The 23,282-nt window shown below is 48.0% G+C and overlaps 1 protein-coding gene across 2 annotated transcripts in view; it reads right to left on the reverse strand.

Annotated features, from left to right (window-relative positions):
- SLCO3A1 (solute carrier organic anion transporter family member 3A1) overlaps positions 1-23,282 on the reverse strand; it is a 374,545-nt gene that overhangs the window by 62,697 nt on the left and 288,566 nt on the right. For both annotated transcript variants that reach the window (XM_070358050.1, XM_070358049.1), the window contains exon 4: positions 13,379-13,642. In XM_070358050.1, the coding sequence (XP_070214151.1) occupies positions 13,379-13,642 (264 nt within the window). The remainder of the gene's footprint in view (positions 1-13,378; positions 13,643-23,282) is intronic.

Here is a 23,282-nt window from a genome sequence, read left to right on the forward strand (position 1 = left end):
AAACAAGGACTCATAAAATAAAGTCTAGTCTCACTAGGAGGGCAATGAGAAGACCCTCAATAATTCATTCATAATTTTACCAAAGACGTACTGGGCAGCTTTGGATACCAGGAACTCGGCTCGGCATGGGAGCTGAGAGCAGCCTGTCTTCTAGCACGATCTTCTCTAAATCCTGTTCCCCAAACTACGCACATCTCGGGCATCCCAGCCCAGAAGCCCCTCCTCTCCCCTCCATCCGTGCATCTCCTGCTCACCCTTCCAGATCAGGCAGAAACGCTGCATCCTTCACGCACCTGTCTTCGAATCCTTCCTCTGGGGTCCTCACGGCATCCCTTGAACCTCCCATAATCCTCACCACCTTCTAGCCTGTACTGTGGCAACATTTCACAACTGCCTAAAGAGCTGACCTGAATAAAAGAGTCCCGGGATCACAGAAGTCTGACAAAGTCAGCCAGCTTTCCGTACAGCTGGCCTTCTCAGAGCCTTTAACACATATTCTGTGAATCGCCAAGAGCATCACAGCATTCAGACAGTTTCCCGACTTATTTACCCATGGAAGCACTCCTCCCTGTTAATGTTGCTGAATTGTACTTCTTTGGGCATCGCAGAGGATTTGTGTTCCAAGGAGCCCCCGCTGGGAAATGCTGTCTTCTAGTTATTCCCTCCCTCCCTTCTTTCCAAAAGCACAGGGGGCATCCACAGTGAACCAGGCATGGTGCCAGGTGCCCTCACCTATGCTCATTTCAGGCACTTTGCTGAAATAACTGGAGATGGGGAGCTATGGCTGAATAACAGACATAACCCGCAGTGTGTCCTCCATCAAAGACACACAAACACACATCAAACACAGTGACGCCACTGACCCGTCTGGCCCCTGGGAACCTGTAAAAACAACTCCTGTGACACGGCTGCATCGGAACCACAGCCTGGCACAGGATTCCAAGAGGTTGGGAAGGCAGCCGGTTTCCTGGGCCATGGAATCAAGAAAGAAGACTCTAACGGGAAATTCTCACGACGGGGGAGCATAGCTTGGAAGACAAATCGCGTGATAAAACACACTCAGCCGTTCAGCCTGTGGAACAAGGACTCGCAGATCACCAGGCTCCTCATAATAACATTATGCCGAAAGGCACAGGCCTCTAATTAGGAAAAATGTAGCAGAAACCGACTGCTGGGTCACAAATGATGGAGGCGGCTTGGCAGAGAAGCCAACGCTGGAGGCATGAACTCGGTCCCAGGGTGGGCTAACGAGCTTGGGGCCCCCACGGAAGAGTGGGAAGGGCAGAGGCGGGGGCTAGTGAGGATGCACTCTGCCCAAACAGCAAGACACCTGCCAGGAAGACGGGCAAGTCAAGACCTGCACCCAAAGGCACAGGGCAGGTCAGTGGAGCCACTGGGCTGGCAGACTCTGATTCAGTGTCAGGAACAGACTCTCCTCCACATATAGGAAAGCCACCCGGGAGCCAGCCGTGACACTCAGTCCAGGTGGAGCTCCTGCTCCTGAAGGAAAGTTACAGGGCTCAAAATAGCCTGGAGTTAAAACTCCCTTCCAGGTCCTCCCCACCATTCTATGCACAACAAAGAACTCTCTCACTCGAAGAAAAAATGGACATTAAGGTTGATTATGCCCAGCTCCCAGGTGGAATTCCTTGCCCCAGCTGTTTAAGAGATAACTACTCTGAACAATCTTGGAGAACAGGCCCCCTTAAGACAGTAGCTTTCCACACACATGCCTATATATCCTTATTCTTTTCTTAGGTTAGTGCAGCAGCTCACTAATCTGACTGCTGCCCCTTCTTGCTTCATTAAAGGTGGTCTGTTCCTGTAAAGTGCCAGTCTTGTTCTTTTTCCAAACCTCGCCTTCTCTAGCTCCCTTACCCTACAGCTCCACCAGCCAGTGTCTGAGAGTGCGTCAAACACAGGCCAAAGCCCTGGGAGGGACTGTGGGTGATGATGGCTTTAGGAGAAGCAGCAAACTGTGCTGAGCTGGGCAGTGCCTGTCCAGCCCTCCACGTGTTGTTATTCAGTCACTCAGTCGTGTCTGGCTCTTTGCCATCCCGTGGACTGCAGCACGCCAGCCCTCCCTGTCCCTCACCATCTCCTGGAGTTTGCCCAAGTTCACGTCTATTGAATCACAGATGTCATCCAACCATCTCATCCGCTGTCTCCCTCTTCTCCTTCTGCCTTCAATCTTTCCCAGCATCAGAGCCTTTCCTATCCATGTAACCCATCGTTTATCAGATGGGTACTGAGCACCAGTCACGTACTGGCTTGGCCAAAAAGTCTGTCAGGGTTTTTGGTAACATCTTACGGAAAAATCTGAATGAACTTTTTGGCCAACTGAATACAAGGGCATGGGCAAAGAGATGTGGTCCCTGCTTCACGGAGCTTCCGGGGGAGATGATAACTCCTACAAAGGTCACACACTGATCATGACACAGAAAGCAATACGCCGTGGAGGGGGTGCCCTAAGGATGTCAGGAAAATGTCCTCGGGGAAATGATGTGAGTTGATCTCTGAAGATGGGATCAGAATCCTCGGAATGGGAACAGCAAGTGCAAAGTCCTGGGAGGAAGGGATCCTGGGGATACAGAGGACCAAAAGGAGGCTGGAGAGGTGAGGCTGGTGTTGCGGGAACAGGGCGGCAGGTGTGGGAAGAGCCTGGAGGGGCAGACCCTCACAAGGCTGGTGGCCATGTCAAGGGCTCAGTTCAGTTCAGTTGCTCAGTTGTGTCTAACTCTTTGCGACCCCATGAATCGCAGCACGCCAGGCCTCCCTGTCCATCACCAGCTCCCAGAGTTCACTAAGACTCATGTCCATTGAGTCAGTGATGCCATCCAGCCATCTCATCCTCTGTCGTCCCCTTCTCTTCCTGCCCCCAATCCCTCCCAGCATCAGAGTCTTTTCCAATGAGTCAACTCTTCACATGAGGTGGCCAAAGTACTGGAGTTTCAGCTTTAGCATCATTCCTTCCAAAGAAATCCCAGGGCTGATCTCCTTCAGAATGGACTGGTTGGATCTCCTTGCAGTCCAAGGGACTCTCAAGAGTCTTCTCCAACACCACAGTTCAAAAGCATCAATTCTTCGGCGCTCAGCCTTCTTCACAGTCCAACTCTCACATCCATACATGACCACAGGAAAAACCATAGCCTTGACTAGATGGACCGTTGTTGGCAAAGTAATGTCTCTGCTTTTGAATATGCTATCTGGGTTGGTCATAACTTTCCTTCCAAGGAGTAAGCGTCTTTTAATTTCATGGTTGCAATCACCATCTGCAGTGATTTTGGAGCCCCTCAAAATAAAGTCTGACACTGTTTCCACTGTTTCCCCATCTATTTCCCATGAAGTGATGGGACCGGATGCCATGATCTTCCTTTTCTGAATGTTGAGCTTTAAGCTAACTTTTTCACTCTCCACTTTCACTTTCATCAAGAGACTTTTTAGTTCCTCTTCACTTTCTGCCATAAGGGTGGTATCATCTGCATATCTGAGGTTATTGATATTTCTCCCGGCAATCTTGATTTCAGCTTGTGTTTCTTCCAGTCCAACATTTCTCATGATGTACTCTGCATATAAGTTAAATAAGCAGGTGACAATATACAGCCTTGATGTACTCCTTTTCCTATTTGGAACCAGTCTGTTGTTCCATGTCTAACTGTTGCTTACGGACCTGCATATAGGTTTCTCAAGAGGCAGATCAGGTGGTCTGGTATTCCCATCTCTTTCAGAATTTTCCACAGTTTATTGTGATCCACACAGTCAAAGGCTTTGGCATAGTCAATAAAGCAGAAATAGATGCTTTTCTGAAACTCTCTTGCTTTTTCCATGATCCAGTGGATGTTGGCAATTTGATCTCTGGTTCCTCTGCCTTTTCTAAAACCAGCTTGAACATCAGGAAGTTCACGGTTCACATATTGCTGAAGCCTGGCTTGGAGAATTTTGAGCATTACTTTACTAGCATGTGAGATGAGTGCAATTGTGCGGTAGTTTGAGCATTCTTTGGCATTGCCTTTCTTTGGGATTGGAATAAAAACTGACCTTTTCCAGTCCTGTGGCCACTGCTGAGTTTTCCAAACTTGCTGGCATATTGAGTGCAGCACTTTCACAGCATCATCTTTCAGGATTTGAAATAGCTCAACTGGAATTCCATCACCTCCACTAGCCTTGTGTGTAGTTATGTTTTCTAAGGCCCACTTGACTTCACATTATAGGATGTCTGGCTCTAGGTCAGTTATCACACCTCTGTCTATTAGGATTAGATGCATTGTGAATACATCCTAGGGTGGATGACAGCTTGGAGGGGTCAGGACAGACTGGAGTGTGGGAGACCACATTCAGGATGTCTGAGAGATATTTAGGTGCTAAAGTCAACAGAACCTGGTGATGGTGGCATTAGGGGTATGAGTGGGGCGAGGGTTGGGGAAGGTATCAACCCAGGCAGATTTCATTCCCCTAAAAATGAAGGTCCTCTAGAGTCGGGCTCTGTAGTTTCTCTTTTGGAGAGGGAACAAGTAGACATGGGCTTCCCTGGTGGCTCAGACGGTAAAGAATCCGCCTGCAATGTGAGAGACTTGGGTTCGATCCCTGGGTTGGGAAGATCCCCTGGAGAAGGGAATGGCTACCCACTCCAGGATTCTGGTCTGGAGAATTCCACAGACTGTAACATCCATGGAGCTGCAAAGAGTCAGACACGACTGAGCGACTTTCACTTCACGACTGAGCCACAGTTTTAGTACACGCTGCTGAAAAGTCACTTAGGACCCACTGATGCCACTTTTTCTTTAACGGAGGGCCTGTGTATTGTCCAAAGGTGCAACACAATGTTGTGGTCAAGAAGTCGGGCACCGGGACTTCCCTGGTGGTCCAATGGTTAAGAATCTTCCTTGCAATGCAGGGGATGTAGGTTCGATGCCTGGTTGGGGAACTAAGATCTTGCATCCGTTGGATCAACTAAGCCTGCACACCACAATTAGTGAGTCTACATGCCACAACAGAAGATCCCACATGCCACAACTAATACCCAAGGCAGCCAAGTAAATAAATAAATGATCAATAAAAAATTTTTTTAAAGAGAAGATAGGCCCTGAGGCCCTCCCACAGCTCCCACAGCCTTTCCTTTCCAACTGTAAGGTTTAATCTCCTTGTCTGTTAAATGGTATCAGTGTACCACTTGGGGCTGGGAGGGACTCTCATGGGGCTGGGAGGATTAAATGATAGTGTATGGAAAACAAACACTAACTGCTGTTGTGTGTGTGTGTGTGTGAGCATGTACGTGCTTGCACACTGGCAAGAAAGTGTTCCTTTATTTACTCATTCATTCATTCAACCCCTATCACCTATTAATACATGTCAGGCAAACTGCTAAGAAAAGATGAGAAGTGAAAGGCAAAGGAGAAAAAGATACACCCATCTGAATGCAGAGTTTCAAAGAATAGCAAAGAGAGATAAGAAAGCTTTCCTAAGTGAACAAGGCAAAGAAAAAGAGGCAAACAATAGGATGGGAAAGACTAGAGATCTCGTCAAAAAATTAGAGATACCAAGGGAACATTTCATGCAAAGATGGGCTCAATAAAGAACAGAAATGGTATGGACCTAGCAGAAGCAGAAGATATTAAGAAGAGGTGGCAAGAAGAACTGCACATAGAAAAACTGTACAAAGAGGTCTTAATGACCTGGATAACCACGATGGTGTGATCACTCACCTAGAGCCAGACATCTTGGAGTGTGAAGTCAAGTGGGCCTTAGGAACATTACCAGGAACAAAGCTAGTGGAGGTGATGGAATTCCAGTTGAGCTATTTCAAATCCTAAAAGATGATGCTGTGAAAGTGCTGCACTCAATATGCCAGCAAATTTGGAAAACTCAGCAATGCTGACAGGACTGGAAAAGGCCAGTTTTCATTCCAATCTCAAAGAAAGGCAATGCCAAAGAATGTTCAAATTACTGCACAATTGTGCTCATTTCACATGCTAGCTCAGCAGCAGCAGTAGCAGCACATGCTAGCCAAGTGATGCTCAAAATCCTTCAAGCTAGGATTCAACAGTATGTGAACCAAGAACTTCCAGATGTTCAAGCTGGATTTAGAAAAGGCAGAGGAACCAGAGATGAAATTGCCAACATCTGCTGGATCATAGGAAAAGCAATGGAATTCTAGAAAAACATCTACTTCTGCTTCATTGACTATGCTAAAGCCTTTGACTGTGTGGATTACAACAAACTGTGGAAAATTCTTAAGGAGATGGGAATGAATACCAGACCACCTTACCTGTCTCCTAAGAAACCTGTATGCAGGGAAAGAAGCAACAGTTAGAACTGGACATAGAACACAAGACTGGTTCAAAATTGGGAAAGCAGTGGATAAAGGCTGTATATTGTCACCCTGCTTATTTAACTTATACGCAGAGTACACCATGAGAAATACTGGACTGAATGAAGCTCAAGCTGGAATCAAGATTGCTGGGAGAAATATCAATAACTTCAGATACGCAGATGACACCATTCTAATGGAAGAAAGAGAAGAGGAACTAAAGAGCTTCTTGATGAAGGTGAAAGAGGAGAGTGAAAAAGTTGGTTTAAACTAATACAATTATGTAAAGTTTAAAAATAAAATAAAATTAAAAAAAAACCAAACAAACAACTCAATGTTCAAAAAACCAGGGTCATGGCATTAGGTCCCATCACTTCATGGCAAATAGATGGGGAAACAATGGAAATAGTGACAGACTATTTTCTTGGGCTCCAAAATCACTGGATAATGACTGCAGCCATGAAATTAAGCTTGCTCCTTGGAAGAAAAGCTATGACAAACCAAGATAGCATATTAAAAAGCAGAGACATCACTTTGCTGACAAAGGTCTGTCTAGTCAAAGATATGATTTTTCCAATAGTCATGAATGGATGTGAGAGTTGGACCATAGAGAAGGCTGAGTGCCAAAGAATTGATGCTTTTGAACTGTGGTGGTGAATAAGACTCTTGAGAGTCCCTTGGACTGCAAGGAAATCAAACCAGTCAATCCTAAAGGAAGTCAGTCCTGAATATCCATTGGAAGGACTGATGCTGAAGCTGAAGGCCCAGTCCTTTGGCCACTTGATGGGAAGAGCTGACTCACTGGAAAAGATCCTGATGCTGGGAAAGATTGAGGGCGGGAGGAGAAGGGGATGACAGAGGATGAGATGGTTGGATGGCATCCCGACTCAATGGACATGAGTTTGAGCAAGCTCCAGGAGATAGTGAAGGACAGGGAAGCCTGGACGGGGTAGGAGTGGGCATAGCACAAGGGTAGGGATGTGGGGGCTCCTGAAAGGTGACCCAGCAAAATGTTCTGAAGAACAAGATGAGAGATGAGGGGCCTTAGAGCCAGGAACTTCCCTTCCCTGGTGGCTCAGATGGTAAAGCGTTTGCCTACAATGCGGGAGACCCGGGTTCGATCCCTGGGTCAGGGAGATCCCCTGGAGAAGGAAATGGCAACCCACTCCAGTACTGTTCCCTGGAGAAATCCATGGATGGAGGAGCCTGGTGGGCTGGGGGGCTACAGTCATGGGGCCGCAAAGAGTCGGACACGACTGAGCGACTTCACTTTCACTTTCAGAGCCAGGAAGGAAAAGTTATTTGATGGCACAGTTGAGAGGCAAAAATGTGTCTTGGATATGTAGGCTCCCACCTGGGGGAGTGCTAGAGTTTTAGGAGCCCAAGCATTTGTTCGCCAGCTGCCTGCTTTGTGAACTGGTTATGTGACAGTCACCACCAGACAGGGACTTCTGGGCTTCTGGGAAGAAGTGACTGCTTTTCTACACAGTTCTGGAAAAGATTCTGAGCTTTCCATCTCTCACCTTCTCATAACAAAACCCAACCGGTGGCCAACTTTGTAGAAACAGACCTTCAAAGCCTGCTTTGAGGGGAGAGAGCACTAGAAAGGGATTACAGGTTTGAAGTCCTCTGTCACCGAACAGGAGCTCTGTGTCTTACCAGGGTCCACGACCCCCGGGATCTAACGCCTGATGACCTGAGGTGGAGTCGATGTAACAATAATAAAAGTAAAGTGCACAATAAATGCAATGTGCTTGAATGAATGGAAAACTGGTGTCTTCGATGAAACCTGTACCTAGTTCCAAAAAGGTTGAGACCACTGCTGTTAACCTAGAAACAGAGCTAAGTCCTAATATTGGCCTTATGCAGCTTCTACAAAGTTACACCAGACACCACATGGCAAAACCAAGGGGAGCTGAATGGCATGGCTAAGGTTGCATGATTAGGAAGTGGCTGAGCTGGATTTAGACCTGGTTTTCATTCCAATCCCAAAGAAAGGCAATGCCAAAGAATGCTCAAACTACCGCACAATTGCACTCATCTCACACGCTAGTAAAGTAATGCTCAAAATTCTCCAAGCCAGGCTTCAGCAATATGTGAACCGTGAACTTCCTGATGTTCAAGCTGGTTTTAGAAAAGGCAGAGGAACCAGAGATCAAATTGCCAACATCTGCTAGATCATGGAAAAAGCAAGAGAGTTCCAGAAAAACATCTATTTCTGCTTTATTGACTATGCCAAAGCCTTTGACTATGTGGATCACAATAAACTGGAAAATTCTGAAAGAGATGGGAATACCAGACCACCTGATCTGCCTCTTGAGAAATTTGTATGCAGGTCAGGAAGCAACAGTTAGAACTGGACATGGAACAACAGACTGGTTCCAAATAGGAAAAGGAGTACGTCAAGGCTGTATATTGTCACCCTGCTTATTTAACTTATATGCAGAATACATCATGAGAAACGCTGGACTGGAAGAAACACAAACTGGAATCAAGATTGCTGGGAGAAATATCAATAACCTCAGATATGCAGATGATACCACCCTTATGGCAGAAAGTGAAGAGGAACTCAAAAGCCTCTTGATCAAAATGAAAGTGGAGAGTGAAAAAGCTGGCTTAAAGCTCAACATTCAGAAAACAAAGATCATGGCATCTGGTCCCACCACTTCATGGGAAATAGATGGGGAAACAGTGGAAACAGTGCCAGACTTTATTTTTGGGGGCTCCAAAATCACTACAGATGGTGACTGCAGCCATGAAATTAAAAGACGCTTACTCCTTGGAAGGAAAGTTATGACCAACCTAGATAGCATATTCAAAAGCAGAGACACTACTTTGCCAACAAAGGTCCATCTAGTCAAGGCTATGGTTTTTCCAGTGGTCATGTATGGATGTGAGAGTTGGACTGTGAAGAAGGCTGAGCACCGAAGAACTGATGCTTTTGAACTGTGGTGTTGGAGAAGACTCTTGAGAGTCCCTTGGACTGCAAGGAGATCCAACCAGTCCATTCTGAAGGAGATCAGCCCTGGGATTTCTTTGGAAGGAATTATGCTAAAGCTGAAACTCCAGTACTTTGGCCACCTCATGCCAAGAGTTGACTCATTGGAAAAGACTCTGATGCTGGGAGGGATTGGGGGCATGAGGAGAAGGGGACGACAGAGGATGAGATGGCTGGATGGCATCGCTGACTCGATGGGCGTGAGTCTGAGTGAACTCCGGGAGTTGGTGATGCACAGGGAGGCCTGGCGTGCTGCGATTCATGAGGTCGCAAAGAGTCGGACACAACTGAGCGACTGATCTGATCTGAGGAGCCCTATGGCCCTACCAGAGCAGAAGAGGCTGCGTTTCAGTCCCAGCGGGGAGGGGGATGGTGTGGCTATTCTTATGCCAGCTCTTCTCAGGCACCTTTGCTTTCTAGAGAGCTTGGTAGGAGACATAGGTTGATGGCTGGACTAGGAACCCTTTAGTAGTAGTCATATACGAATGTGATAGCTGGACTATAAAGAAGGCTGAGCGCCGAAGAACTGATGCTCTTGAACTGTGGTGCTGGAGAAGACTCTTGAGAGTCCCTTGGACAGCAAGGAGATCAAACCAGTCAATCCTAAAGGAAATCAACCCTGAATATTCACTGGAAGAACTGATGCTGAAGCTCCGATACTTTGGCTACCTGATGTGAAAAGCTGACTCATTGGAAAAGACCCTGATGCTGGGAAAGATTGAGGGCAGGAGGAGAAGGGGATGACAGAAGATGAGATGGTTGGATGGCATCATTGACTCAACGGACATGAGTTTGAATAAACTCTGGAAGATAGTGAAGGACAGGGAAGCCTGGAGTACTGCAGTCCATGGAGTCGCAAAGAGTCACACACAACTTACTGACTGAACAACAGCAAGCTCAAATGAAACAAATGAGAAACTGCAACCTATAGATCCATAGAGCAATGCTAATTTCTCTAACATGTGCGACAATGCTCAGCCTATCCGTACTCATAAGCGTGCTGCATACTGTATGCAGACCAGTTGGGCTTTCCAGGCTGTAAATCAGATTGAAGAGTTTGGGAGTGCCTGGCAGCTTCATGTGGTGCTTTTGGTGGAAATGTCCATGTGGCGGAAACACTTTGTCTCGGGTGGAAAAAGTGAAGGCTCTAAACCACCATGGCCCCCTCTTCATGAGCTGGCAAGTGCAAAATTTGTTGATTCCCATAACAGCTCACTCCACTGGACTCTGGCTCCTGGGGATTTTTCTAGATGCACTGCCTTCCTCTCCTGCTGGGACATCCTTTAGGTCCATGAATGGATCTGATGCTGCTGGGAATCACTAATTCTAAATTAAAAACCATTAATTATCAGAGGGGAGCCCAGATATACACGGGCTGTAACCATGGAGGCTCTGGTCTAGGAGCCTCCGCCCTGTCTACCCATCTGTGTACTTGCCAGGCCAGCCACAGCACACCCAGCACTCACCTTGCCACTGCTTCAGCTTTGCCCACTGCAGGCCTCCCCTGCTACCATATAAGCTCCAGCATGTAAGAGACTTGCTCACTGCTGTGTCTCTGGTGCTGGTGATTTAGTTGCTAAGTCGTTTCCGACTCTTATGACCCTATGGACTGAAATCCCCAGGCTCCTCTGTCCATGGGATTCTCCAGGCAAGAATACTGGAGTGGGTTGCCATTTCCTTCTCCAGGGGATCTTCCTGATCTAGGGATTGAACCTGGGTCTCCAGCATTGAAGGCAGATTCTTCACCCACTGCTGTGTCCCTGGAGCTTGGCAGAGTCTCAGAAAATGGTGACTGAACTAACAAATGGGCTAACCAGAGACTGGATCAGAGCCTGAGAGTTCTGGAGCTGTGACATCCTCCAGATGTGGCTCAGCTCTGTCTGGGATGACCCAAGCCCTGCCTTCCTTGCCCGTCTGTTGTATTTCCATAATGCAGGTGCTGTCATCATCACCACCTTAGGCCACCTTGCTGGCTTGCTGGACTGTCTCTACCCTGGATAGTGAGTTCTTTGATGGCATAATTGTATTTTTTTTTTTTTTAATCTGTGTATCCCCAGAGATGAAAGGCAAGAGATTACAGGTATAGGTCTTACCATGAGAGACTCAGGAAAGCAAGCCATCCTGGGGTAAGGAAATATTGGGTTGGCCAAAAGGTTAGTTCAGGTTTTGCCATTAAGATGTTACAGGAAAACCCAAAGGAACTGTACTGCCAACCTAATACCTGGAAAGGCTGCCACCAGATAGGTCCAAGTATCTGCAAGGCCCATTCTCATGCCAGCCCCAGCTGTTGCTGTGAATCTGGTCCCTGGGATGCTGTGGCCAGCTGTGCTATCAGAGGGGCGTTAAGCATCACCCTCCAGCCACCTGGGGGCTCCTGAAGGGGACCTGTTTGGGGAGTCTTATTTTATGAGGCACAGACTCCTAAGACTCTAAGCCAAGGCAATCTCAGGAGATATAAAGCAGGTGGCCTTCTCATCTTAAAAAAAAAAAAAACAACTTAGGCTCAAGACGTAAAGAATTTGCCTGCAATGCAAGAGAGATCCAGGTTCTATCCCTAGGTCAGGAAGATCCCCTGGAGAAGCAAATGGCAGCCCACTCCAGTATTCACGCCTGGAGAATTCCATGGACAGAGGAGCCTGGCAGGCCACAGTCCATAGGGTTGCAAAGTGTTGGACATGAATGAACAACCAACACTCACTTTCTCATCTAACAGTGCACTCTGATCCTTAGAGAGATGTATTTTAAGATCGTCTACAGATAATTCCACATTACGACTTTGGTAGAAGCCATCACAGAACATGGAGTGAAACAGGACATTAGGTTGTTAAATTAGCATCTTCTGGGAATTAGCACAAGTTCCTTGAATCCCTCCCTGGCTACCAGGTGGTATTTACAGACAGTCTCCACAGGCAGTGCCTGAATTCTCAAGATCAGGCTGTCACCCAGGAACTGTGTTATAACTCCACGCTCGTGGAGATGAAGCATGGACAGGGTAATAACCACAGGGCCGGTGAAGGGTGGGACGGGGATCTGAGCTCAAGGTCATCTGAGGTTCTCACTGCTGTTTTCAAGCGTCTCCAGAGACAGTGCCCCTCATTAGAGCCCAGTAGAGGCACTCATCAGACCTCTAAAGCAAGCACTGTGAGCCCGAGGTGGCAGCTGCTGACGGTGGGCCAGGCCACATGCCTGGTTCCTGCAAAGAAATCACCGTCTACCTCTTTCCCACCCCAGCCTCACCGAGAAGGAATGCTGCAGCCTTGCTCCTGCCCGCTTCCCAAATCTAGAACGTTCTTCAGGACACCCAGCAAGAAGGGGTCCTTGAATTAGGGAGCACTGCACATCTCTCTTAAGTGGGGAGAGGGGGCAGCTTTGAGGCTGCCCATCATCACCCTCACCTCTAAGATGCTGAGCCAAATATAGAAAGCACCAGGGGGTGTGTGGGGGGGACTCCTCATTTTCATTCTGCATCACTGTTTGTGTCTCTTTTGTGAAAAAAAGATGCACTTCTTTTCCCTCTAAAAACGATGGTGAGCACTTTGCCACTCTCTGAAGTGGGACTTCGTTATCAAGACTTGAGTTAATATTTCCTTCCAGAGGAACACGGCTCTCATCTCTAATGGAGGGGCTGGAGGGCCAGAGAGAATCTAAGGAAATGCACTCTGGATGTGGCTTTTCAAGAACGCCTGCATCAGGCAAAGAGAACCAGCTTCAAAGTCTTTTCCTGCTTTCATGTGCTTGCAAGTGGCCTGGAAGAGTTCAAAGCGGGGGGCGGGGTGGGGCATGAAACATCCGGCTCCCTCCTTCCCTCCCCACTTTCTTCCTTCTACGGACACTTATATTTATCTTACACCAGGTGCAATGTTAGCCACTGGGTTCTCAGCTGGGAGGATCTCGTCTGCTGCCCCTTCAATAAATGGTAGTCCCTTTGTTTTTGCTTTATAAAGTGCATTTACTTCTCAGGGGTCAGTTAAGCACAGGACCAGGGAAGGCAGATCATGTAAAACCAAGGGGATTCTGTTTCAAGTCCCCCAGCATCCAGTCCTGAGCGTCCCTCAAGAAGGAGGTGTCCTTACCTCTCAGCTGCTGGAAGCAAGAGGCGCTGCTGTCTGGCTCCAGAGGGTGTCTCAGGACCCCGTTGCTGGGTTTGGGTCTCTCGTATTCTCTTTCGGGGAGCATGGCCTGCTCGCTCTCCAGGGCGGGGTCTGAGTGTGGGGGCAGAGACTGTGGGAACCCGAACATCAAGACGGAAGAGAAGAAGAGTAAGGCACCGCAGAGCAGAAAGCCACCCCACCAGGCTCCGATCCAGCGGGGGTCGTCTGGGGTGATGTCCAGGTTACCTGCAACAACCAGAGAGAGCACGGTTAACAGGAGAGCAGCAGGCAGGGCCGGGCACTTGGCTGAGGCTTGCAATCAGCTGTACAGACAGGCCAGGGGTGGGGAAGAGTGGACAATGGGCAGAGCAGCCTGGGGCCTCCTAGCTGTGCTTCTGGTTTTCCCCAAGCTGAAGGCTGATCGCATTCCCTCCTTAATTTTCTTGTCTACTTTGTGCTTGTATCTGTCTAAACAAAAACAGTGAGAAGCCAGACACCCCCTGAATTTAGGCAGGCATTGACTGACTTGGCAGAGCTGCCAAGGTCTGCTAACAAAAGCACAGGGAGACAGAAACATTAATCGTTCAAGGGTGTATTTTTATTATGTATGTTCACACTCACTGCCCCCACAAAGCTGCTACCCTGAGATCCCCTTCCACACCGCACTCTCCCAGCCTTAAATTGGTTCACAGATCATATAGAGCGGTGCAGAATGGAAACCAAGAGCCAGGACACCTGGAAAGAAACCCTGCCCACTTCTCACAGTGCGACCTCAGGCTAGCGATCTGAACTCCACGCCTCAGCAGAACTGATCTATAGAATGCTGATTATTATGACGTACTTACCCTGATCGAGTTTGGAAGATCAAATGAGCCACACCAGACACAAAGTGCTCAGAACAGTGTCTGGCGCGTGCTTAAGCACTTAATTGATGTGAGCTTAATATTCATGGTGAGGATTCTTTTCCTAAGCTGCTAGTGTGTATGTGTGTGTGAGCATTAGTTGCTCAGTCATGTCTGACTCTTAGCGACTTCATGGACTAATTCTCCCAGCAAGAATACTGGAGTGGGTAGCCATGCCCTTCTCCAGGGGATCTTCCCAACTGAGGGATCAAACCTGGATCTCCTGCATTGCAGGCACATTCTTAACCATCTGAGCCACCAGGGAAGCTGATGGGGATGGGTTAATTCAAACTTCCATGATGGCCTGTGGTCTGGGGGGCCAGTCCTCTACTGAAAGCTCCGTAGCCAGTGTCTATGCTTTGAGGCTCCATGCGAGTGGTGTGGCCTTCTAGTACTATGACTTGTTTGACTTTCCAGCTGGAGTCAAGAAGATGCACATTTCTGTTGCCCCCTTGGTAGATGTTTTTCCCTCTTTCCACGTCTCCCTTGCAGAGCAGGGCGCTCCCACGTGAGCTGCTTAGAGATATCTCTGATGATGATCCCACGCCCCTGGAGCACAGAAGGAAACTCATCTCAGCGATCTGGGATACAGCAAATGAGCTAAGAAGTAATGAGGCTGCAGGCCTGGACGGGCTTGGGAAGAGAAATGACCGCAGTCACGGGATGAGCACTCCCCCATGTCTAAGTGCTCTTCCTGAAGACTCTTCAGTTATCAGTGATGAAAATGCCAGCTGTCATCTGCCGAGGGCTCACTCTGCACCGGGCGCTATGTGGAGTTCCAATCAACCCTCCCCACAACCCTATGAGGTAGAGCTTTTTTTTTTAATTGTCCTTATATAATACAGATGGAGAAATCAAAGCTTAGAAAGGCTGGGTGTGGGCTTCCTCGATGGCTCCATGGTAAAGAATATGCCTGCCAGTGGAGACAAATTTGATCCCTGGTCTGGTAAGCTCCCACGTGCCACGAAGCAACGAAGCCTGTGTGCCAGAACCACTGAGCTTGTACTCCAGAGACTGGGAACCACAACCACTGAAGCCCACCTGCCCTAGAGCCCGTGTTTCGCAACAAGAGGAGCCACTGCAGTGAGAAGTCCATGCACCGCAAACGGAGAGTAGCCCCAGTAGCTGCAAATAGAGAAAAAGCCTGCGCAGCAACGAAGATCCAGCACAGCCAAAAACAAATAAGTAAAATTATATTAAAAAACAACAAAAAAAAGGAACTGGAAAGGCTGAGTGCCTTGCCTACATCCACAGAGTTGAAGACCAGAACATAGGCATCCAGATGCCAAGGGCTCTGCTCTCTCCCTCTTGACGGGAAGGCCTTTGTTTCGGGCTCTCTAGAGGGTTCTTAATGGATAATTCCTCTGCTCTGGGCAGTGGGTAAGATGACCAGCTCTTCTGATGGGTGGCAACTTGGCTTTTGGAACACTGGTGGTCTCTAACCTGGAGGCCTTGACATCAACCAAGCAGCAATAGCCAGGGCACTTGAATGGACCAGACGCTTTTGTGCAGGTACATGCTGGAGAGGAGAAAGCGCACACTCTAGTGGGCTTGCTGAATCTCACTATTTCTACTTACTAGCGTGTGATATTAAATCCCACTCTTGCTACTTACTAGCATGTGATGCTGGGAAAGTTACTCACCCCCCCTGACTCTTAGTTTCATCATTTGCAGAATAAAGATGATAGATAGCCAAGGACAGTGGTTACCAGGCTGAGAGGTAATGAACCAGCATCTCCTGACACATAGTAGGCTCTTACGTATTGGAGCACTTAATCTTGAACTTTTAGGGGTATATTTATGTCAATGGGAATTTTAAGGTATAGATTTTTTTTTCATTTAACAATGCATTGTAAAGATCTCTCAAAATTACCACACATTATATTAATGCTACGTAATATTCCATTTTAGGGATTACATAAATTTTTAGCTAGTTTCTTAAGTCTTGTATACTGAGGTATTTTTTAATCTTTTTATTAATATCAACACTTCTGAGAAGAGCTTCCTAGTAGCTCAGTCACTGGATATAAACAGTATTTTTAAAGTAAATTCCTATATGGAGAAATTTTGCATGGCACTAATGCACAATTAGGGCTTCCCTAGCGGCTCAGTAGTAAATAATCCATCTGCCAATGCAAGAGATGTGGGTTTGATCCTTGGGTGGGGAAGATCCCCTGGTGAAGGAAATGACAACCCTCTCCAGTATTCTTGCCTAGAAATCTCATGGCTGGAGGAGCCTGGTGGGCTATAGTCCGTAGGGTCACAAAGAGTTTGACAGAACTTAGGGACTAAACAACAGCAATGCACAATTATATGCCTTCTGATGGTTATTAACAAGTAGGAGTCTAATTTACCAGTGTCAGTTTCCATTGCTATCAGGGGTGTGAAAATGCTTGGTCTTCAAACCCATCTACTCCAACAAAAGGTACAGATTTTTTTTTTTTTAAGTACAGTGTAGAAAAACAGGGTGATGTTGAAAGCATCTTTATGCAAACAGGAGAAGAGAAAAGGAAGTCACACCACCCTGGAGCTGAGCAAGACTGTTTGCACCAATCCCTTACTGTTTTCCTTCACCTGCTGCCAAGCACTGAATGAAAACAAAAGACGGGAAAGGGGAAATACAGTATTTCCCCCCTCTGTCTCTGGGCCCCATAAAGCTGCCAGATGTGAGCCAGCAGGGGGAGAGAAAGCCTGGCAGCTGTTTGGGAGAAGGAAATCAGAAGCACGTGGACAGTCATATTTTAGATAGGAAGTTAGTGACTGCTATACGGCGAGAAAGCACTCCTGGGAGAGGGGCGGCCCTGGGGGAGGCGGGCGTTTGTGTGAAAGTGAGGCGACTCGCTCCCTGCGGGCTTGTGTCTGCAGGCAGAAAGCCAGTATGTGCTCACAGTTCCTGAGACAGGGCTAGGACCCACCTGTGACAGCATCAGCGCACACCGGCCGCTTTGGAAGGGGCGGGCGGGGCGGGTCTGCAGAAGGCAGGGATCTGAAGAACCAGGAAAATCACGGCTGACTATTCTGGGAAGTATTGATTTTTTTCCCCTCTGTTTCAATTATCCAGTGGACGGTGGCAGGGGGAGAAATAACAGGCTGAGAAGAAACTACTCAGCCTTGGAGCGGGCTGCCCTCAGGACCGGCCAGCCTCATGAGCAGAGCTTCGGCCTGGTTCTGGGAGCTCTTGCGGAGACAGTGAATGCTTGACACCAGCCTGAGACACATCTTTTCTTTTTCAAATTTGTAAAAATTGAAGCAGAGTTGCTTTGTGGGCTTGCCAGATGGAGCTAGTGGTGAAGAACCTGCCTGTCAGTGCAGCAGACATAAGAGACCTGGGGTCGATCCCTGGGTTGGGAAGATCCCCTGGAGGAGGGCATGGCAACCCACTCCAGTAGTCTTGCCTGGAGAATCCCATGGACAGAGGAGCCTGGAGGGCTACAGTCCATGGGATCACAAAAAGTCAGACCAGACTGAAGTGACTTAGCACATATATGTAATTGTTTTACAATGATGTGTTAGTTTCTGCTGTACAATGAAGTGAATCAGCCAAATGTATACATACATCCGCTTCCTCCCACCCCTCTATCCCTGCCAACCCCTCTAGGTCATCACAGAGCATCAAGCTGGGCTCCCTGTGCTATAAAGCAGATTCCCACTATATATCTGTTTTACACATAATATGTATACATATCAATGTTAGTCTCTCAATCTGTCCCACCCTCCCCTTTCCCCCACCCCACGTCCACACTGGATGTTCTCTACAGGTATGTCTCTATTCCTGCCCTGAACATAGGTTCACCTGTATCCGTTTTCTAGATTTCACGGATATACATTAATATATGATATTTTTCTCTTTCTGACTTATTTCACTCTGTATGACAGACTCTAGGTCCACCCACATCTCTGCTAATGATCCAATTTCATTTTTCTGAGGCGCTTCCTTACTCTACCTATCTCAACAATGAATAGTATTTTTAAGACGCCTCTTGGCCATTGAAGCTGACTATCACCCCCTCTGGCCTGGCAATTGTCACAACTCAGCATTATCGAAACAAAAGCTATGACAAACCTAGATTGCATACTAAAAGCAGAGACACCACTTTGTCAACAAAGGTCCATATAGTCAAAACTGTGGTTTTCTCCAGTAGTCACGTACAGATGTGAGAGCTGGACCATAAAGGCTGAGCACTAAAGAATTGATGCTTTTGAACTGTGGTGCTGAAGAAGACTCGAGAGTCCCTTGGACTGCAAGGAGATCCAACCAGTCCATTCTAAAGGAAATCAACCCTGAATATCCATTGGAAAGACTGATGTTGAAGCTCCAATACTTTGGTCACCTGATACAAAGAGCCGACTCATTGGAAAAGACCCTGATGCTGGGAAGGACAGAAGGCAGGAGGAAAAGGGGGCGGCAGAGGATGAGATGGTTGGATGGCATCACCGACTTGATGGACATGAGTTTGATCAAGCTCTGGGAGATGGTGAGGGATAGGGAAGCCTGGTGTGCTGCAGTCCATGGGGTCATGAAGAGTTGGATATGACTGAGCGACTGAATAATGACAACAAGAATTACTGACGTTAAAGGGGAGTTCTCTATGTGGATTGGCAAAGCATGTGTGGTAACATTACCCTACATCTGCACGTGGGTCTCCTCCTCTGAGAATGAGGATCTCACCTCCCTTCCTGTGGTGTTACACGTGGCCATCACCACAGAGTTTTGCCAGTCAAATGTGAGTGAGGAGACACATGTCACTTCCATGTGGCAATATATATAAGCCGGTGCATGACTCCTATGTTCTTTTTTTTCCTGCTTGATTGTGAAGCATGTGCAGTTCTCCCAAAGATGATGCCTAAGAAGCTATAATGAACAAAATATTCTTGCTGACCTGATTCGGGTATATAACACAAGCAGGAAATAAGTCTTTAGTATTCCCAAGTCACTGACATCTTGAGGGTGTTTGTTACTGCAGCATAACTCAGCCTACTCTGACTGGTACAAATGGCTTGTGCGTGCACACATGTGTGCTAAGTCACTTCAGTCTTGTCCAGCTCTTTCCGACCCTATGGACTGTAGCCCACCAGGCTCCTCTGTCCATGGGATTCTCCAGATAAGAATACAGGAGTGGGTTGCCATGGCCTCCTCCAGGGGATCTTCCCCACCCAGGGATTGAACCCATGTCTTGGGCAATAAAAATTCCTAACTTTTAAGAAAAGTGGCGCTGGGTAGGCTTAGTATAACAAAGGTATTCTTTTAGGTCCAGGTAGAGAAGGCAATGGCACCCCCTCCAGTACTCTTGCCTGGAAAATCCCATGGGCAGAGGAGACTGGTAGACTGCAGTCCTTGGGGTCGCTAAGAGTCAGACATGACTGAGCAACTTCACTTTCACTTTTCACTTTCATGCATTGGAGACGGAAATGGCAACCCACTCCAGTGTTCTTGCCTGGAGAATCCCAGGGACAGGCGAGCCTGGTGGGCTGCCGTCTATGGGGTCTCACAGAGTCAGACACGACTGAAGTGACTTAGCAGCAGTAGCAGAGGGAAAGGTGTAGAAATCTATTTCTCTTTCTATCTGGTTCTAATTAGTGTTTTGATTTTAAACATGGCTGCAGTTTCAGCCTTTTGACGAAGGCTGCTCTCAGAAGGATGCTCAGAATACAAGTGAAGAACATCAGTTTGTCTCATTTACTTAGAATGCATCAAATTGCCAATGAATCTAGAACTGTGGATAAAGAAAGGTATTGAAAAGGATGGGGATGGAATCAGGGTCCTGGGCTGTGCAAACGCCTGGCATCCCCAGGAGACTCTGTGAATACCCTGGCTAAGCTCCCTCCAGTCACTTGCCTGCCCCTTGGTCATTTCAGGCACCAAGAAAAAAATGCTGGGAAGGAGCAGGGGGAGCCACACCCGGGTCACCGTGAGGCCAGTGCGTGGTGGGTCTGCCTTTGCACAGGTGTCTGCAGGCTGGTTATTGTTTTTGTCTAGTCACTCAGTATTGTCTGACTCTTGTGATTCCACACATTGTAGCCTGCCAGACTCCTCTGTCCATAGGACTTCCCAGGCAAGAATACTGCAGTGGGTTGCCATTTCCTTCTCCAGGGGATCTTCCTGACTCGGCGCTCAAACCCACATCTCCTATACTGGCAGGCAGATTCTTTACCACTGAACCACTGGAGCAGGCTTGTTAGGATTCCTGACTTACACAATTCATTGCTCTGACTCTTCTACTCATGGAATCCAAGGTTGGGAGGGCTTTGTGGTTTCGTTGGGTTGTTGAACAAGCTTTCAGCAGCTGCTTTCCCCTCTGCTGAAGGTCACACAAACATATGGGCTTTGTTGAGAATTCCCGCCAGTTCCAAGGCCTGCTACCATTGTAGGTTCAAAAAAAGGACTTCCCAGCAACAAGTTTAAACCAGCTGAAAACTAACTAACTAACCAAGCCACCCATGGGGATACCAAGACCGTGAGAAGAACAGATCAAAGCAAACTGGGAATATTTACTTAGTCTGGGGCCATTCTGATGTGTAAGCAACACTATGGCTCTCTGAGCAGGTTTTCTTTTTGTTCCCTTCAGCCCATTTACCTATTTTTCTAACCTATTTTGCAAAACTTTTGCTATGGGACTCAAGCATTCCAAAAGTATCATTATGTTACAGACCGAATTAGAAGCTGGAGGCAGGGAGGAGCTGAGGGTGGAGGGCAGCATGGACTGTTCCAAACCCCAGCTGCTGGGCTAATTAGTCCAACACGAAGGAATCTGGCGGCAGCAGCCAGAGTTGCAGGGGTCTCTGCTCGTCAACATTTTTATGAAGCCAGTAGATGAATCTGCCTTTTGGCAGCTGCAGACGCTGTGCAGCTGTGGCGAGGAGGGCTTTGGGGGGCCTGAGGCCATGTTGTACGGCCGTGTTGGCCAAGCCAGGTCATCTCAGCAAAGCCTCTGTTCACGAAAGGGGGCAGCCTTCTAGTTAAATGCCTGGAGATGTTTCAGGGAAGCGAGCTGCCCAACTGGGGTCAGACTGGCCTGAGCTTTGACTCCTAGTATCTATGGAAGTGAGTTCACTCTCTGTTCCTCATGACACCTAATTATACTGTGTGTTCACTAACCCCCAGGCACTGTGTCAACTTCTCTGTGTGATTAACTCATGTCATCCACACACAGACCCATGAGGACAAATGTCCCCAGGATCACACAGCCCATAAGGGGTCCAGCTGGGATCTGAGTGGAGGTCTGGTCCCCATGTTCCAACTCAGAACTCCTAATCGTTGCAAGAGGAGATGGCCACCTCATCTGATAATGCAGTGGTCTCCAACCTTTTTGGTACCGGGCACTGGTTTCAGATAAGATGATTTTTTCATGGATCTGGGGGATGTGAGTGATGGGGAACAGCTATAAATACAGATGGAGCTCACCTCCTGCTGGGTGGTCTGGTATTAACAGGACCACTACCGGTCCATGGCTCAGGGGTCAGGGTGTTAACGGGCTGGCATTAGGACCCACCCTCTCGTGGGAATGCTCCGCAGTTCCAATGAGGCGCTCGATGTATGGCTTCAAATATTAGTGAGTTCATGGCTGCCACTCATCAGGCTGTGAAGCCTCCACTGAGAAAAGTGGTAGGGCTTTTCTACACGTACACCTCTTGGATTGGGCACATCCTACCCTCTCTCTAGGCGTCAGTTTCCTTGTTTATGAAAGGCAAGACTTGGAAGAGAATTATGTCTGAGGTTCTTCCCAGCTCAGGGATGCTGGTATCCCACTCTTCTACCAAGTCCTTCTTTCTTCTATGTTTTGCTTTTCACTCATCTCAGTTCTACAAGCATATTCCAGAAAGGAACTTCTGCAGGCACCATCATTCCCTCCCCGCTAGCCTGGGCAAGGAGGTTTCTATCCTTAAGGAGAAGGGTCAAACGAGCCACACACACTCCCATGCAGACGACAGGCAGCAGCAACGGCAGAATTCCTTTGTCTGAGTACCCCCGGGGGAGGTACTCACGGTGTACCTCGGCTCCACAGCTGGTCTGTCCCGACAACCACTTGCCTCCCCCACACCCCCCAGCTTCATCAACACACAGATTCCAACTGGGCTCCCTCATGTGTCTCACCTTTTCTGTAAGGTCAAAACTGTGGCTTTTCTAGTAGTCATGTACAAGATGTGAGAGTTGGACCATAAAGAAGGCGAGTGCCGAAGAATTGATGCTTTTGAACTGTGGTGTGGAGAAGACTCTTGAGAGTCCCTTGGACTGCAAGGAGATCCAACCAGTCCATCCTAAAGGAGATCAGTCCTGGGTGTTCATTGGAAGGACTGATGTTGAAACTGAAGCTCCAATACTTTGGCCATCTGATGCAAAGAGCTGACTCATTGGAAAAGACCCTGATGCTGGGAAAGACTGAGGGCAAGAGGAGAAGGGGATGACACAGGATGAGATGGTTGGATGGCAGTTTGAGCAAACTCCGGGAGATGGTGAAGGACAGGGAAGCCTGGCATGCTGCAGTCCATGGGGTCACAAAGAGTAGGACAAGACTGAGCTACTGAACAACAATTCCTCAACCACTGCCAGACTGCCTGGTGGAAGCCACAGTCTCTTTTCCAGCTGCCCCAGAACAAGGGCCTTCCAGGGACCTGCCTTGCCCACCTCACACAATTCCCAGGCTACTGCTTTTCCCAGTCCCTTGCCCAGCTCTCTGCTTGAATTTCAGAAACACATGGCTGTGTGTGTGGCCTGTGCATTCATGACGGGTGCACAGCCCTAAAGAGGTGCTCTGTCTTAGTCGGTGAGGAAGACAGGGAAGGGTCATCCTGAGAGAACTGAAAACCTGGTCCTTGAAATACAGCACTGATCCACTCGTAGATAGAGTGACAAGTTTCAGGCACAAGAGGGGAAAAACTAAAATCCGGGGGGCTTCCCAGGTGGTGCTAGTGGTAAAGAACCCGCAGCCAATGCAGGAGACATAAGAGATGCGAGTTTGATCCCTAGATAGAGAGGATCCCTGGAG

Source organism: Bos mutus, chromosome 21 (genome assembly GCF_027580195.1).
Source record: "Bos mutus isolate GX-2022 chromosome 21, NWIPB_WYAK_1.1, whole genome shotgun sequence".
In the NCBI taxonomy this organism is placed as follows: Eukaryota; Metazoa; Chordata; class Mammalia; order Artiodactyla; family Bovidae; genus Bos; species Bos mutus.